This window comes from Apus apus, chromosome 5, assembly GCF_020740795.1.
Source record: "Apus apus isolate bApuApu2 chromosome 5, bApuApu2.pri.cur, whole genome shotgun sequence".
Lineage (NCBI taxonomy): Eukaryota > Metazoa > Chordata > Aves > Apodiformes > Apodidae > Apus > Apus apus.
This window is the reverse complement of record NC_067286.1, coordinates 2,185,886-2,201,440: the sequence shown is the minus strand read 5'-3', so window position 1 is coordinate 2,201,440 and position 15,555 is coordinate 2,185,886. Positions and strand designations below refer to the sequence as shown.

At 36.6% G+C, this 15,555-nt stretch overlaps 1 protein-coding gene across 6 annotated transcripts in view; it reads right to left on the bottom strand.

The window, feature by feature from the left end:
* Nucleotides 1-15,267, bottom strand: part of LOC127386058 (golgin subfamily B member 1-like) — a 39,350-nt gene extending 24,083 nt beyond the window's left edge. For 3 of the 6 annotated variants that reach the window (XM_051622528.1, XM_051622533.1, XM_051622529.1), the window contains exons 1-15: nucleotides 15,213-15,267; nucleotides 14,421-14,564; nucleotides 13,221-13,367; nucleotides 12,052-12,180; nucleotides 11,255-11,422; nucleotides 10,707-10,892; nucleotides 9,697-9,819; nucleotides 9,378-9,491; nucleotides 7,698-8,019; nucleotides 7,247-7,356; nucleotides 6,753-6,870; nucleotides 5,999-6,090; nucleotides 4,917-5,067; nucleotides 1,093-1,202; nucleotides 134-257 (exon numbers count right to left, since the gene is read on the bottom strand). In XM_051622528.1, coding sequence (XP_051478488.1) covers nucleotides 134-257; nucleotides 1,093-1,202; nucleotides 4,917-5,067; nucleotides 5,999-6,090; nucleotides 6,753-6,870; nucleotides 7,247-7,356; nucleotides 7,698-8,019; nucleotides 9,378-9,491; nucleotides 9,697-9,819; nucleotides 10,707-10,892; nucleotides 11,255-11,422; nucleotides 12,052-12,180; nucleotides 13,221-13,367; nucleotides 14,421-14,564; nucleotides 15,213-15,257 — 2,083 coding nt within the window. In that variant the 5' untranslated portion in view covers nucleotides 15,258-15,267. Of the gene's footprint in view, nucleotides 1-133; nucleotides 258-1,092; nucleotides 1,203-4,916; nucleotides 5,068-5,998; nucleotides 6,091-6,752; nucleotides 6,871-7,246; nucleotides 7,357-7,697; nucleotides 8,020-9,377; nucleotides 9,492-9,696; nucleotides 9,820-10,706; nucleotides 10,893-11,254; nucleotides 11,423-12,051; nucleotides 12,181-13,220; nucleotides 13,368-14,420; nucleotides 14,619-15,212 lie in introns of all 6 variants that reach the window. The other 3 variants (XM_051622531.1, XM_051622532.1, XM_051622534.1) reach the window with 2 other exon arrangements.
* Nucleotides 15,268-15,555: the final 288 nt, after the last annotated feature.

Here is a 15,555-nt window from a genome sequence, read left to right as displayed (position 1 = left end):
AATGCAAGCCAAAAAAATTCAACAAAGATTAGAATACACCACAAATGGGTTGTTAGTTGAATTTGAAAACAAAAATAGACACAAACTACAGATGCTGTGCATGCTTTAATAAACTGTCTAGTCGCTATCACACCTGCATTAGGTGAAGTGTACTCTGGCCACCAACCTCCCATGTTTTCTCCTTCAGCTGAATCAGTGCTGTCCAAGGTGACATTCAGTTCCTGAAAACATTCTTTTCTATCAAAGTTGTATTCCTCCTGAGCATAAAACAGGAGAAAGAAGTTTAATTTAAAGAAGAAATGCAGCAAGGATAAAATACATATTCTGTTATTGAAGATACAGTTTCAATTAAAAGCCCTAAAATTTAGCAAGTGGTTCAGGTGACTCAATGTAAATACATGGGATCGCTGGGGACACTAGAGTCACCTGCCCAGCTCCCAGCTGTTATTCCCAGAGAAGCCAAGTGTCTCACAAGTTTTGTTTGGTACCTGTCAAGACTTTGAAGACACCCTCAGGCACCTGAAAGGCAACTATGTTTGGATACTTTAGTTGGTCCCCTGATTGTTACAGCTGATAGGGTCCTCTGAACCTCAGGGTAAAGTATTGGAGTAAACTTAACATCAAACTATTCTCCCAGTGACATCCTAATTCTTCTAACAAAAGACCATCACTTTTTCTTGCAAGTTACAGCAACAACTACTAGAAGTTCACCTGAACAAACTGATACTAACGGATAATTATTAAGTAGAGCTCCACCAACAAAGAGACTTGCAAAGACCGATTCTAAACCAAAAATGGCCTTAACATACCAAGAATGCACATAGCTTTAAGCATGTGAATGACTCCAGAGGGAAGCTCATTATTTTTCCATGTACAATTAAGCAGACTCAAGGAGCAAAAAGGCACAATGCCATTGCAATTTCTCATCTTCTGGCTACAGAGAGGAAATTTAGCAAAGTTTTCAGTTACATAAGCAACCTAAGTTCTTAAGCACTTCATGTATGTAAGTGTGAAGCATCATACAAATAATAGTACTGGCTCTATTTTTATTAACATAGAGGTAAAAATAAACTCTTCTCTCTTTAAACCCACCTGAAGCTTCCTGCTGGTCTGACTGCTTTTTCGTCTTGCCTGCTGCAGCCTGCCCATTTCTTGAACTGTGGTCAGTTCCTCCTCCAGCTCCTGTTGCCCTGAGACCATGGCTGGATCAGAGCAGCCAGGAAAGAACCAGTCATCCTCAATCAGTTTTGTGCCACAGGAAAGCAATTACATTTATATCAGACACTACTACATGAAAAGAGACCAGGGACAGACTGAAGTCCCTATGAATGACTGACAGGAACAAGATTAAAGAAGCAATCACTACGTTCACTTTGTGATTTCCCTCCAACATTACTATGTAGAACACAAGAATAAAGTCTGCAGATCTCACTAAGAAGCAGCAAACTGATGTCTAACTTTACTTCTTCACCAGCTCTAAATGAAGACTTTATACAGGAGACTGGAAAGGGTGAGGTTATGCTGATACAAAAAAAAAAAATAAAGTAAGTATGGCAACCAATTAAAATGCCAAATTACATCTCATTTCCATTTACCAGGTTAAAATATACATAATGTGTATGACAAAGGCATCAGTTGAGACAGCTGTAGGTTTTATGATCTCAACAATCACATATTTATGGAAATGACACGTGTCCCCTTTGACTTTTAGTATGAGCTGGACAGCCAGATAACTTGAGGAAGTCACAAGCACATGTTACACCGCAAACTGGCATCAAACCATCTTAATATTCAATTAGTAATACCATTCCTTTTAAGACAAATACAGAATCACTTGTAAATAAACACACTGAATAAATTCAGAATAGGAAAGTTTAGGTATGCACCAATGGGATTTGTTAGAAATTATTTTTCCTTTAAAGTACATTCCCATCTGTTTTGTGATATGACAAAACACGTTTGGGGTAACAGAGTAGGAAACAGAGGTTTCATGCAAAGCAGACAAAACAGAACACCCAGTGAAAAGAAATGGAAGTAAAGGTGGCTCCATATTTCAATTGAAAATCAGATTAATTAGATCATTACAAATTCAGCTTTCCATTTAATCCCATCAATCCCCAGTTGCCCTCACAGCAGGCAAAATTCAGGGAACTCATGTTGATGCATCTGTCAGGTAAACACCAGAAACTACAATGAGCTTCAGCCCTGATGGGAATCCCCAGCTTTCACCTGAGTTTTCCAAGGATTACTTATGCCACAAATGTCACTAAAACACAATTCTGTAACATTTACTAGATTTAAGTTCTTCCTGTCATATTTCAAAATCACATACTTAACATGCTATCAGAAAACCTCAGAGGAAAAGAGTTAATGCAACAATAAGGACCCTCCTAAAGTAGGACTGCTAAATTGGATTTTACTTATGTTTTTAATTACATTTTGGCTTCTGGCACTGTCACTTCATCAGCATTCATTTTACACACCTTTCTTTGTTTGCAAGTATAGGTGCTATAATTTTATTTTATTTTTTAATCATTATACACACTTCTTGAAAGCCCTAAAAAATAAATGCCAAATTGTGGTCACACGCCTTAAACCTCTGTTTACAAGAGCTGTGATTGAAATCAGCCAAGTGATTCAAGAAGCAAACACTGTTCCAGGTAAGAACTTAAACCCTTCCTTGGAGGAAAAAATAAATTAAAATTAATAATAATTAAATGTCTTGGAAGTTGAAACTGAGGTAATCTATTGTTAAGTATAATCAGAAGGAATAGCACAATTCTTGAGGAACCCGAAACATTTAGGCTCTTAAGTATTTGATATTGAAAAAAAATGAAATTAACATAATCATAACCATGAAAAATGGAAGTAAGAAATGGGATTAGAATTTTTTGGAAGAGTTAAAACACTGGCAGTTGAATTCAGCATTGCTTTAACAACAACCAGCAAGTAAACATATTTTGTAACATTTAACAGCAGCTTAAGGAGCTTTTCATTTCCAATTACATCTAAACACAAAAACTGAAAAACCTCCCAGAATATTTTTCTCCTGGTACACATTGTATTTTAATTAACTAATCAGGTGTCTGTACTTCCTTGTGTCACTATTCACACTAAGTATCACCATCTTTAGCTGTTTGTAATCAATTCTTTTTAATGAATACTGGCACCCTCTGTGATTTGCAGCTCCCCACATATTCCACTCAGGAGACAACTGCCATTTATGGCCAATTGTCATAGACTATGATGGAATGAGTAGTGGGTTTATATATTGCTTAAAATATTGGTAGCTAATTTTAATGCATGTTAAGTTCTCCCATTTATGGGAAGGGTTATAATTTTTGAAAAAATACTACGGAATTTCTAGTGCTACTAATAATATTTAAATGAATTTGATTCCTACTTCATCACAACCACTTGCAGCCAGGCAAGAAATTTGCCTCCAGATCAAATGACAACATAAATATGGAGCCAGCTGTTACTACAAAGAGAAATTCAGCAAGATGATATGGTTAATACAAATGAAGAAACAGGTAGAGCAAGGCAGGAAAAAAAAAAGCCATCAAGTTGAAACCAGCATTCGTTACGTGTATTGCTAGAAACCACACACCATCAATGGCAAATCTTCTAAGGTACTGCTGGCAATTTCCTCCAAAAAAGCAATGAGAAGAAATCAACAACAGTACATTACAAGTTGCCACAGCTGCAGGAACCTGCATGCACAAAACTGATGGGAAACAAATGTTCTCCCTGGCTGCCCAAATCGCAGAGGAGGGTAGGAGTGGAGGGGGAAGGGACGCTGGGTGCTCATCGGGTGGAACGGCAGGAGAAAAAAAGAAACAGAAAGGTCATGCTGATCCCAAGGGGACAAACTGCAAAATGAAACATGGGCTGAGGCAGATGAAATTTTACAACTGGAATTAATATTGCTGTTACCACAGAGAACAGGAAGTTTTAATATAAGGAATATTGTTCTCTTTCCGTTTCAAAACCTCCCGTGCGTAAATCGCTCAAAAAGAAAGAGAGATGGTCCTTAAACCATTCCTGTGTCTGCAAACTGAACTTCCAAACTGACTGTGGACATGAAAAAACTATTCAAGTGCAGATTAAAAACAGAAGGCTCAAATTAACTAACTGGATTCATTATGACCGTGCACATTCAAATTTGCCATTAATCCCCACCCAGAGAACTAACAAGGCAAAATGTACAATATAGTACTAGATGGCATGAAAAAAAGCAGCAAGAGCTGTCTGAAATTTAACCAGATTTGTGTAAGTTTTAACAGAAGCTGCTTCACTGTTTTGTTAATAATTTAGAAAACTATAAAACCTGAGATGACTTGAAATGTTATTTTCTATGGGTAATTTAACATTTTTAACTAGCTGCCAACTATTGCCAGCTCATGTTACCCAGCTGACCTATACAAGTGACACTAAGACATTGCTAAATATTCCAAGAAAGGTTTCTCATTAATTATATTTAAAGAGAAACTCTGTCTCAGGTACAATTTAGTGAAGGATCACCTTCGTTCACCAAATTCTAACATTACAGTTCCCCACACCTTCACTGCATGTTCTAGGCAGGCAGCTTTACTGTGACAGTGGTGAACTTTTTATCACTGATAATTCATAGGCAGACAATGAGCTTTGGAAATAAATTCAGCAAGTTTCACGGAGCAGCAACTTAGATGGAGAACAGAACAAGCACAGCTACTCATAAAAATGATACAAAAAAGATGAATGCATGAAGAACAGGTTTCTGGAAACAGTAAAAAGGTGAAATTGCAAATGTAAGCAATTTCACTAGCTATACAAATCTTAGGAGTACAGAAATGAGCCATGGTGGTGTGCTCTCAAACACACAAATACAGATTATGTACAAATATGGTTGTTTTATCGTAAATACAACAATTCACCTTCTCTCTCCTCCTCAATCTGAGCCATTCTCAAGGCCATAGCAGATTTCTCTTCTCTGACTTGATCACGGGACTCCTCTGATTCTGGTACATTTTCTTGCCACTCCAAGAGCTGACTCTGCAATTCATCCACACTACCCGATTCACTGGCCTAAGAAGGGAAATTCCACATTAAAACAGATTTCCTGAATCCCACTGCAAATGTAAGTAACATTCCCAGTGGGTAAACCATTCACAGAGAAAACAATCCATTAGCATTCACCACTTTGCATAAATAAAAATCCACACAAGTGATGATCATTGCTACTGTATAGCATGCAAAAGCATCACCACCTCATATCAGAAATGCTGCTACCAGTTGCACTTTTAACCTGAAATATTTTAAAATGAAAAAATGGCTTTTTTAAACAAAATACATTCTCACCTTAGCAAGGTTTCAAAGTAAAACAATATTCAGTCTTTATGTGAGATAACAAATCTACATCAACCTTTTTTCTGTGAAAATTTTGCATCAAAATAAAAACTGTTTTCAGATTTTAGAAGAAAATAAAAAATAACAACAAAACAACTTCTCCACCAAATTTGGAGAAAACAATTATGTTTTTAGCCAAATATAATTAATTGTTTCAAAATGGCTCTGCTGCCAGGGCTGCACAAACCTGCTGGGACTAATGTAAATTGTTAATCCATCTAAAGCCCTTTAGGAATATTTTCTGAGTCTTATTTTCTTATCTGGACCTGTACATTTGTCAAGGCTACAGCTATTATTTCCTTCTGAAAGCTGCTGATATCTGTACAAAATAACAGCCACACTTTGATGGCTCATCTTAAATGTAACTAAGTATATAATAAACTGCTTGGAAAAATACTATTTAAGTCGGTGGAAAAATAAGCAGAAATCAACCTTTATAAGTAATTCAAAACCTGTCAGCTTCTTATCCAACTTAAGTTACTGACACTGACAATTCCATTTATCACTAAATTAATTTTCAGCTCCAAAATCCAGCTAACACACCTTTTTAAGTCTAATTAGCCCTGTTTGAGTTAATCAGTAACTCATACAAATCAATTTGACAGTTAACCTGTGAAGCTGCCCTCTTTGTAACTTGGTCAAGATCAGCTTGCAACTTCCTTTGCTGCTCCTCGTAGACTTCCAGCTTAGTCAGCAATTCTTCTACAAAAACATAGTAAATTTGGTTCATTAGGACACAAAAGTAACAGGAAGAGCAATAAATATTTAAAAGAAAGATTAGAAAATTAGAATTCAGGTAACTAGTTTCAGTAAGAAGACCTCTGTTGGTTTTCCACGTACCCATGAAACTGACTTCTTGATTATTAAATATTGGTGCTTTAAAACTAACCTGTCAACAATTCAGACTGATGAACTGAAAATTCCTGGTTTCCATTTGCACAAAGGATGTCAGAGAAAAATAACACAAGATGAAACAGAAAACTCTGCTCTCTCTCAAATCTTCACAAAAGGTAATTCTTCATTTACTTGAACCCCACTGCTCTCAGAAGTTTACTGTATATACTCCAATAGATTTTCCAGAGGTCTCATCTTTACTCCTAACAAGATGCCTCTTCCACTTCCAGGAAAAGTTTGCACATCCTCTGCCTAAGCCTAAATGCAACAACAATTATGCACAGGTAGATTTAGGGAAGAAAACGCTGAGCTGTAACTGACTGAAACACTGTACCCTCTCAAAGTTGCATGAAGTCACTTCAGAAGCTCTTTTCAAACAAAAGAAACACTTTGAAAATTCAAATGAGAAAGTTTATTTATCTTTAGCTCTTCATTTTGAATCATTTGCAAAAGAAAAAGACTTGGTTTACCATTCTGTGTTCTGATTTCATACAATGATTGCAGTTTTGACTGTAGCTCTTCGTTTTCAATTTCTAATTCTGAGACACGATTGTTTAAGGCAGATACATCATTATTCTTTGATGAAAACTGAAAAGAAAAATAGTTATGAGTTTTTCACATGTACCAAAACACCAGAAACACAGCAAAGCCAATGAAACCTTTTTTCCTGACTTTTTAATAGTATTTAGAGTAGTTGTTTTTCCAATACTTCAGAGTGCAATGAAGCAGCTAACAAATTTACTCCTGAATGCTGGTAACACTAGTTTGTTCTATTTTTTGTTGAAACTTCATCCTGTGTCAACATTTTATGTCCATTCAATTTCTGTACATTAATTCATACATGGAGACACTTTGAGAAAATTATTCTACTATTCCATTTACCCCTTATTTTGCTATTTTCAGTCAAATCTCCAAGCACAGCAGCTTAAAACAGTCATGGAATTTTAAACAATGTTACACATACACTTTTTAGTTCATCCTCCAGTTGTTTGATTCTGGATTTAGACCAAGCCTTCATTTTCAGAAACTTGGCTTCAGATTTGCTGGCCTCTTCTGTTTTCAATTTCACTTGTACTAAGAAACATGACACAAACAAGTATTTTAAACTCTAGAAAGATTATTAATACAAAAATCTGTGTTTAAGTCCTTTAGCAACTGGAAATTATACACTCATACAAGAGAACTGCATTTAAAGAAACACAGTGAGAAATTCACAGTTCATGCACTTCTCTTGGTATTCCTACAACCCTCATTATTAAGGGTATTTGAGCACAGATATTTTTAAATTAGAGGGGCAATAACTCTTCCACCAAATCTAATGTAGATCCAACTTGCAAGAGGTCAGAAACTGGCATACAAGACGTAACAGTCAGGAGTAAAGGAACCCTTCACAGGTGACAGTTTCCATAGGATACCTTCTAAATCTTCCATCTTCTCTTTGGTTATAGACTCCACATCTGTAACTTCTTTTGAGTTACTCTGTCCTCTACCACTTAATTCTGCCACTTGTTTCTTAAGCTGAAACAGGGCCTGATCTTTCTCTTGCAGCTCAGTTTCATGTTTCTCTTGAATTTCATGTAGTTCAGCATTATATTTCTCCTTAGCTTTTGTCATTTCAAGCTCATGTTTCTCCATCATATCTCTTAACTGGGCTCTCATTACATGCTTCTCAGCATCCAGTTTAGACTGGAGGTTTTCTTTTTCAGACAGAACACGTTTCAGGTTGTCATTAATCTCCTGTAAAAACAAGTAAAAATCCTTTACCTTTTAATGCAACGTATCTTTAGTACCACTGGCAAATATTATATCTGTATTCCTATGTACATTCTAATCAAAGCTACTGTTGGGAATGTGGCTCTACTACAAAAAACTACTCCGCTCTGACCTTCCATGACAGAAGTGGGGACTTTAGTAAAAATGGCAACATTATTTGAGTGCAAACTGCATGTCACCTCTTCCCAGAGGTGAAAACAGAATTTAAAAAAAAAAACAACAAAAAAAACACAGAAGCAGACTTTTAAGATTGATCCCAAAGATTCAGGATGCTCACTCTCATGTCAGCCAGGTGTTGTCACCTCCATCCATTACAATTAAAGCTGGCAAACTTCTCTATTTCCACTTTGCAGTCTTGCTAACTAGACTTCTGCTCGTGCTTATCCTAGTGCCTTTACATTAGTCATTTTAATACATGTAAGAGTTAGAAAAGACTGCAGATCACTCTCAGTCCACTCACATCAGACCTGCTGCTCAAAAAACTCCTACAAACTGTCCAAGTAGAGAAGCTGTGCAGAACAGCAGAGGGAAAATTTCCTAAATATGGTTAAAATGGCTTATCTGAACAAAACAAGGTGTCCTGCTATTTTAATATTAATTCTGAGTTCCATTACAGTTTAAAGTGCTTTAAGTTCATGTTGTCATAGTCAAATCTGTGATAACAAACCTTCCCCCTACCCTCCAGGTGTGTATTTCTGTCCCCTCAATGCACAAGCACTGGGTACCACCAGTTCCTGCCCCATCACTGTGGGAAGATGCATCTAGCCCAGAAAAAAAATCCAATCAAACCCTGCATAAGGCAGGAGACATAACAAACAGGAAGGACAAATCAAACAGGCTTAAATTACCATGGACCTTAACTACCTGAGCAGAACATCTACCCTGGGTACAGAGCTGAATCTATTTCTAGTAATATTTTGATTCTGGGAGCCCTCTTGCTAAGTGGAAAATTTGTTGCAAATAGTATAGTTAAAATGCTGGAAGAAGAAATGCAGCAAAAGAGGCACACAACTAGCAAAACACTCTTTGGTAGGGGAAATAAAAAGTTTTAGGGCTCACTTCAGCCTCTAACCAGTAGAAATCTTCCCACAGCAAAGTCCCCTACACAGCAAGTTCCCAAAATTAATCCAGACAAACGATTGGTGAGAGTTGACAGTTTTATGTTTTATGGACTTTACTTCTCCTTCAAGTTAATTTCCCAACTGGAATTAATAATTTGTTTGCACAACCATGGTTGCATTATTAGTACATGTCTAAGCTTCCTAAATCTGTGCACAATCAGCTTTTTCAACTTGTATTTAACCTGGTGAGCTCTCCCTTACATTCAGTTGCTGGTCCTTGGCATCCAGTTCTTTTTGCAAGACATCTATCACCTGTGTCCTTCCCAGCATGACTTCTTCCTTTTCATGGAGCTTCTGTTTCAAAGCCTTTAGTAGCTAGCAAAAAAAGATTTACAAAAAATTTTAAGAAAACAATCCATCAATACAAGAGTTAAAACTTTCAGAAGAGAAAGAAAGAGACTGAGCTTTATTTTTGCAACCAGGCATCTGAACTGTATTGCAGAGGTTAGTAATCACATGATTTCCAATTCCCTTGTCTAACTCAATCAAAGCAAGCTATTGATTTTCCAAAGCAACATACCTGTTCTAGGTCAGCACTTGCATCAGATTTAGCTGCTAATTTAAAGAGCTCCTGCTCATGCTTTTCTCTCTGTGCTACCAGTTCCTTTTCCTTTTCTTGGATAATATTTTGCAACACACGTACCTAAAAACACATAAAAAATAAACATGGCAACAGTCCAGTTTGTATATCTAAAGGTACAGCAAGATAATGTATTCTATCTAAAGTCTCAATTTTATTTCCACTTAACAGTAATCAGCCAATGATTACTGAGGGTGCATGCAGATAAAAACCTCCAACTTACAGAAAATTTGTCACAATTCCACAACAATAAACTTCAAAGAAGAAGCTTGGTTACTGTTCCTTTTTATTAATTTTATCATTTTATGATTAATTTTGTTTTAATAATTTTAATACTACAGATCTTCACTTTTCACTTTTGGATGCCACTTCTGACACTTCTAATTTCTAAAAGATGACACTGATCGTGTTCATTTCTACCATGTTTCTATAAATTAAGGCCAAATAGCAGCTTTGAAACCTAGGTGTCTCCTCCTCAAAAACTTGAATTCTACCACCAGCATGTCTTTGCTACCTATTTTACAATTTTTATATGAACTGGACATAACTTTTGGAATCTTGCTAATGATATTTTGAATAAATTCTCATGAAGTCCTACCCAGGCTTATATTTGAGTCACGACACTATGATCAACAAAATTACTCTTACAGCCTCAGTTATTTGCCTTTTTCTTTCTTTCCTGTATCAAAAGTAATTCCCTGCATGCTACTGGCCAGGTGTGGTCATGTTCAGGATTAAAAGTAGCATTTTTGTTACAGATAAAAAAAGCTCAAGACATCAAATGATGTGGGAAATACTGAGATGAATAGTTTCACACATAGTAGAACTCAAATGCTGAGAGATCAGGCACATCATATGAAAATCCAAGATTTAGCTTCCAAGGGAGTTGGAAGAGCCTGGCAACATCAAGGAATGGGTATGTAAATATTTTTACACTGTTGTTTACTTACATTTTCCATGAAGGTAGCTTCTTTTCCTTGAAAACGCTCTCTTTCTTTGCTCTGAATGTTTTTCAGACTCTCAATCTGTTCCTGGAACAAGCTACATTTTTCTTCACTGTCTCCAACCTTCTTGGTGAGGTTCTGAACTAAAATCTCCATGCTTTGCAGTGATGACTCTTTAGCAGCCAGCTGATTCTTGAGAATGCAAACCAAAATACAATTAGAAGAACAGACCCAGAAAGAGAAGATCCACCATGAAGCCACCTCCTAGCCCTTCCCTCAGTTAATGCAACATTAAACTCAAAATCTAGGTTTGGCTTTAATTTGAATGAAATCTGTCAGCAGCTTCTGAAGTTGATCTTAATACATCTTAATGGTAATGACAAAAGAAGTAAATAAAGATAGTTCTACTAACATCAATTAAAGAATCAATAAGGAATTTTTATTCTCATGAAAAACTGCAGAGGATTTGTGCTTCAGAGAAGGATCCACCGTACAACCCATCATTGATTCCTTGAAACCTCTATGGAGATTTTATATCTGAGCTGCTAATATACCTTCAGTTCTTCATTGGGCAAAAGCATTTCATTGGCAACACCACTGGATCCAAAGGCCATCTGTAAATCGATGATATAAGCATCTCTCTCAGCTAACTTCTTTTCTTTCTCTGCCAGCATGGCATCCATCTCAGTCCCGCGGCAGTGCTGGGCCTCCAGTTCCGCACTCTGAAAATGAAAGGACAGCATTGTCTGGTTCCACCATCCACAGCACAGAACAGTTCCATCATTTCTTTATTGTCTGGCTTAGGGTACTAAAAAAACTCCAATCAAATGTATAACCTGCTCTGACTTTAATAGTAGTCTTTAACTACTGAGCCATCCTCTCTGCAGTTCTGCAGGATCCATATTCCCGCCACTTTCCACAACCACCAGTCCCGTCCACAGAACAGCTACAAACCATGACATGAAATCATCCCTTGCCTACATTTCTCTCTGTTACATGTTATTTTTGCACCAAGAAAACCTGAAGCAGAAGAGAACTGGGCTCGAAACACAAGATTTAAATATAACATTTAACCCACAAAGCTCCTGTTTGTGCATTCTGTTCCATTTACCTTCAAACAACTACAAAAGGGCACTTCAGGATTCACTGCTCACAATGACAGGACTTTCACAGGGTTTGCTCAGGCCAAGTTGTTGCCTGTAAACTTCTCTGTCTACTCCACAGAAAGCTCTCAGAATATCTGTTTAGTAATATAATTCAATATATAAATATATTTAAATAAATATATTTAAACATGATCCTACACCACAAATGTGAGAAACCACCCATTTAGCATTGTATAAACCACCACCTTTTTCTGTAGCTCTTCATTTTTTTGTGTGATCTGGGATTCTAGTTCTTCAATTCTCCTTCTCAGTACTAGTATTTTCCCACGATTTGCTGCAGCTGCAGCATTTTCCTGGTCACCATCTTTTGATGCCTGCAAAAACAGGGAGTTTTGCATTATGTAAATAGTTAACACCTGACTTCCACAGCTCTGCTTACTTCGAAGAAACTGGTGAGAAAAGGTGCACTTTACTCATGGGTGTTTCAGTTCTCTTATACATTACATATTCCATGTAGAAGCTAGACAAATCAGGCACTGAATTTGTATCAAACTTGTAAAAATATTAATATTTCAATGATTAATGAGAATTACTGCTGCAAACTGGACTAAAAAGTGCAATAAGGGGATTTGTTTCCTCTGGCAACTGTAACCCATATATTCTGGCAAGTGTAGTCCATGTAACTCAGAGGGAAAAAAAGATTATAGGAGGAAAAATGTGTAAATTAAACTGTTCCTGAGCACGTTTCCAAGGATAATTTCAGTAGGTACAACTACTGGGTTACAGGAATTATTTGCCATTACAAAAGAAACCAAGTGCTGTTGCTAAGAACATGTTTTATTAGCAAAACTGAAGCATAAGTAGTGCACGTCCTTGAGGGCACTTAAGGAGGGACTTCAACAAACTGGTCTGTTTCTGTTCCCTTTCAGCACACACAAAATAACACAACTGAAAACTGATCTAAGAATACTAATGGTAAAACCCTGGTCACTTCAATGAGACATTAGTACACTTAATTTACATTTTGCTACCCTACCGAGGACATTGTTGTATTTCCACTTTTATCTTGGACATTAAAGTAACAAGTGAGCCTTTGTTTTCACTTCTTCTCAAAAACTTATCTTCCTGATTTATGTGTTATAAGTTTGAGCTGCTAATAAGATGAAGATCAGTAAGAATATTTTTTTACTAAAACAATCTGAAAAGAATGCACAATTATCTAAATTTCTAGAGAGAGATAAAAGAATGAAATAGAAATACACAGGTGGACTGACAGCACCCACACAGGTTCTACCTGATCCTAAACTGACTCAGCTCAAAATCTGAACTTCAATTCCACATTTGAGTCCAGCACACAGAACTGCCTACAGCCTTATAGAAATGCTGTCTGCTTTCAAATGTAAGGACACTTTACCTTTTTTTGTTCTGCCTTTGCCTCTAAGCCTCCTGATGCTGATACCTGTTTCTTAAGTTCTTCCAGTTGTGAGGTCAGTGATGCTACCTTTGCTTTGTTTTGCAGCTTCAACTTGGAAAGTTTGGCATCAGCAGATTCCTTCTCCTCCTACAAACACCAAAATCACAAAAGACTAAATCAGCTACACAAACAACTGCATCCTTCCACTCTTCCATTGAAAAAAATAAATATATAGATTATCAAATAAATCTTTCTCCTGAAGAGACATTATAAAGTCACGTGCAACAGGTCTGCATATATAAAACAACCATCTTTTCATTATTTAAATTTTCTGCACGTGGTTATTATTATTGTAGAGAATTCAGAGAAGTATGATGTCAGAAATTGTCCTATTTTTTATAGCAATACAAAATCAGGGGTTGATTACTTTTTTTTTTTTGCAAGAAGAGTTAATTTTTTTTTTCATGCCAAAAAGGCACCTTCATAATACTATAAAAACCTATTTCATTTTGCTTAAAGAGGCGACTTATTTTACAATCAGTTCTAGACAATTTGATACTTTAACACTTGGCTGTCAGTGTGCACAGAAGACATTTTTTGGAAGTGTAAAAATAGTCTCTTGCAGGAATAGATCAACCTTATGACTGTTTAAAAAACAACAGAATAAAGAACAACCCCTTCCGGTTATTAGATAAAAATTCTAGTTCCTTCCTTCTTAATGCCAGTCACAAGCAGAGGATAATAGCAATACATAGTAGCATTAACAGTAAGATCATTATACAATAAGAAGACAATTATAGTGGAAGGAGAAATAAAAAACTACCTACAGAAATTTAGTTGGAGGTAAACTGGCATCTCACCAAATGCCCAGTAATGATTTGGGTGGTATTTTCCCCATATTTAGCCTAAAATGACCATGCACCCCTAGGCCTCAGAAAGCCAGTCTGTCCCTTCCAATTATTAAGTGCATCTGCTCAGGCAAGGAACATGTTGCCTGTGTAATTCCCAAGCCTTGCTACAGTTTTGGACCAGAAGACACACTGGCAAAAAGCAGGAACACAACAGCTAAGTGTAATCAATGTTTCCTGTGTTCCTAGAGCTGCTGTAACTGATGGTAAGCCTATAAAACTGCTCATGATGAAACAGGGCAAAAGGTGGGGGGTTTTAACAGTCTTTTTGACAAGAATACAGGCACGGTACCTTTAACTGCAGATCTTTATCTCGAAGCTCAGCATCCTTCTCTCTGACAAGCCCCTTTAGCTGTGCTACCAGCTGTTCAGTCCTTGTCAGCTGCTCAGTCAAATCTGTCACCGACATGCTTCCTGCATCTTGGGAGCCTGCAGCCTTCAGACATTAAGCATACTTGGAAAAAGCAAAATGGTGCAGACAACCCTGCTCCTGCAACAAGTCTTCAGTTGGTGTTTGGTTCTTTTTGTTTAAAACATTCAGCAAATCTTACTAGAGTGTAATTCTAAAATTTATATATATCCTATATATACTTATATCAGACTGTTTTTAGCAAGTTTGATAGACACATGAAATTATAAACTTTAGAAACTGGTTTAGGACTATTAGTTTGAGATACAGCAAAACTATTTAAGCATCCAAAACTGATTTTCCTCATTTTCTGGATTTGCATTGTGACAACCAGTAATGCTACTGAACCTAGTGGAAGTAAAATATTGATATTGAACACACTACAGACAAAAGATACACTTGGAATAAAGCTTATGTAACTCCTGCAGATGTTTTTTTAGAGCAAGATAAGCACAGTGAAGAAGAACAGAGAGGCTGTGTTACACACAAGAGATTAAATGCCAAGTAGCCAGGAAGCAAGAACCCAACCCGACTATCAGAGTCCCTAAACTGAGTCATGGTAAAACTAGTTAAGCAACTTATTTACCAAAGAGGAATTAGCATATCATAAATTAAAGAGGCTCTATATCAGAAATTCTTAAGAAAATATTATTTTAATAGTAATTCAGTACTTACTACTGTTTTGGAAGGAGAATCCTCTCCACTACCCCATTTCCACATAGTTTCACGATGGCTGTGAAAACATAAAAGAAATAACATCACAGCAAGTATCAGTGGCTCTCAGATAACTGTAACTAGCTGCTACTTCTCTCTACATATTTCACTGTAAAATGTTTGAAACTAATTTTTTTGTTCAACTCTGACAGCACTTCTGATCACCGTATTACTAGCTGCCGAGAGATAATGAAATTAGGTATAAGATATGTATAAATTTGCATTTTCTAAAAGCTGCTAGTCAGCAAAACATCAATACCATAAAAAATAATCCAAACAAGTCTTTTAAGAGTAGATGCCATGA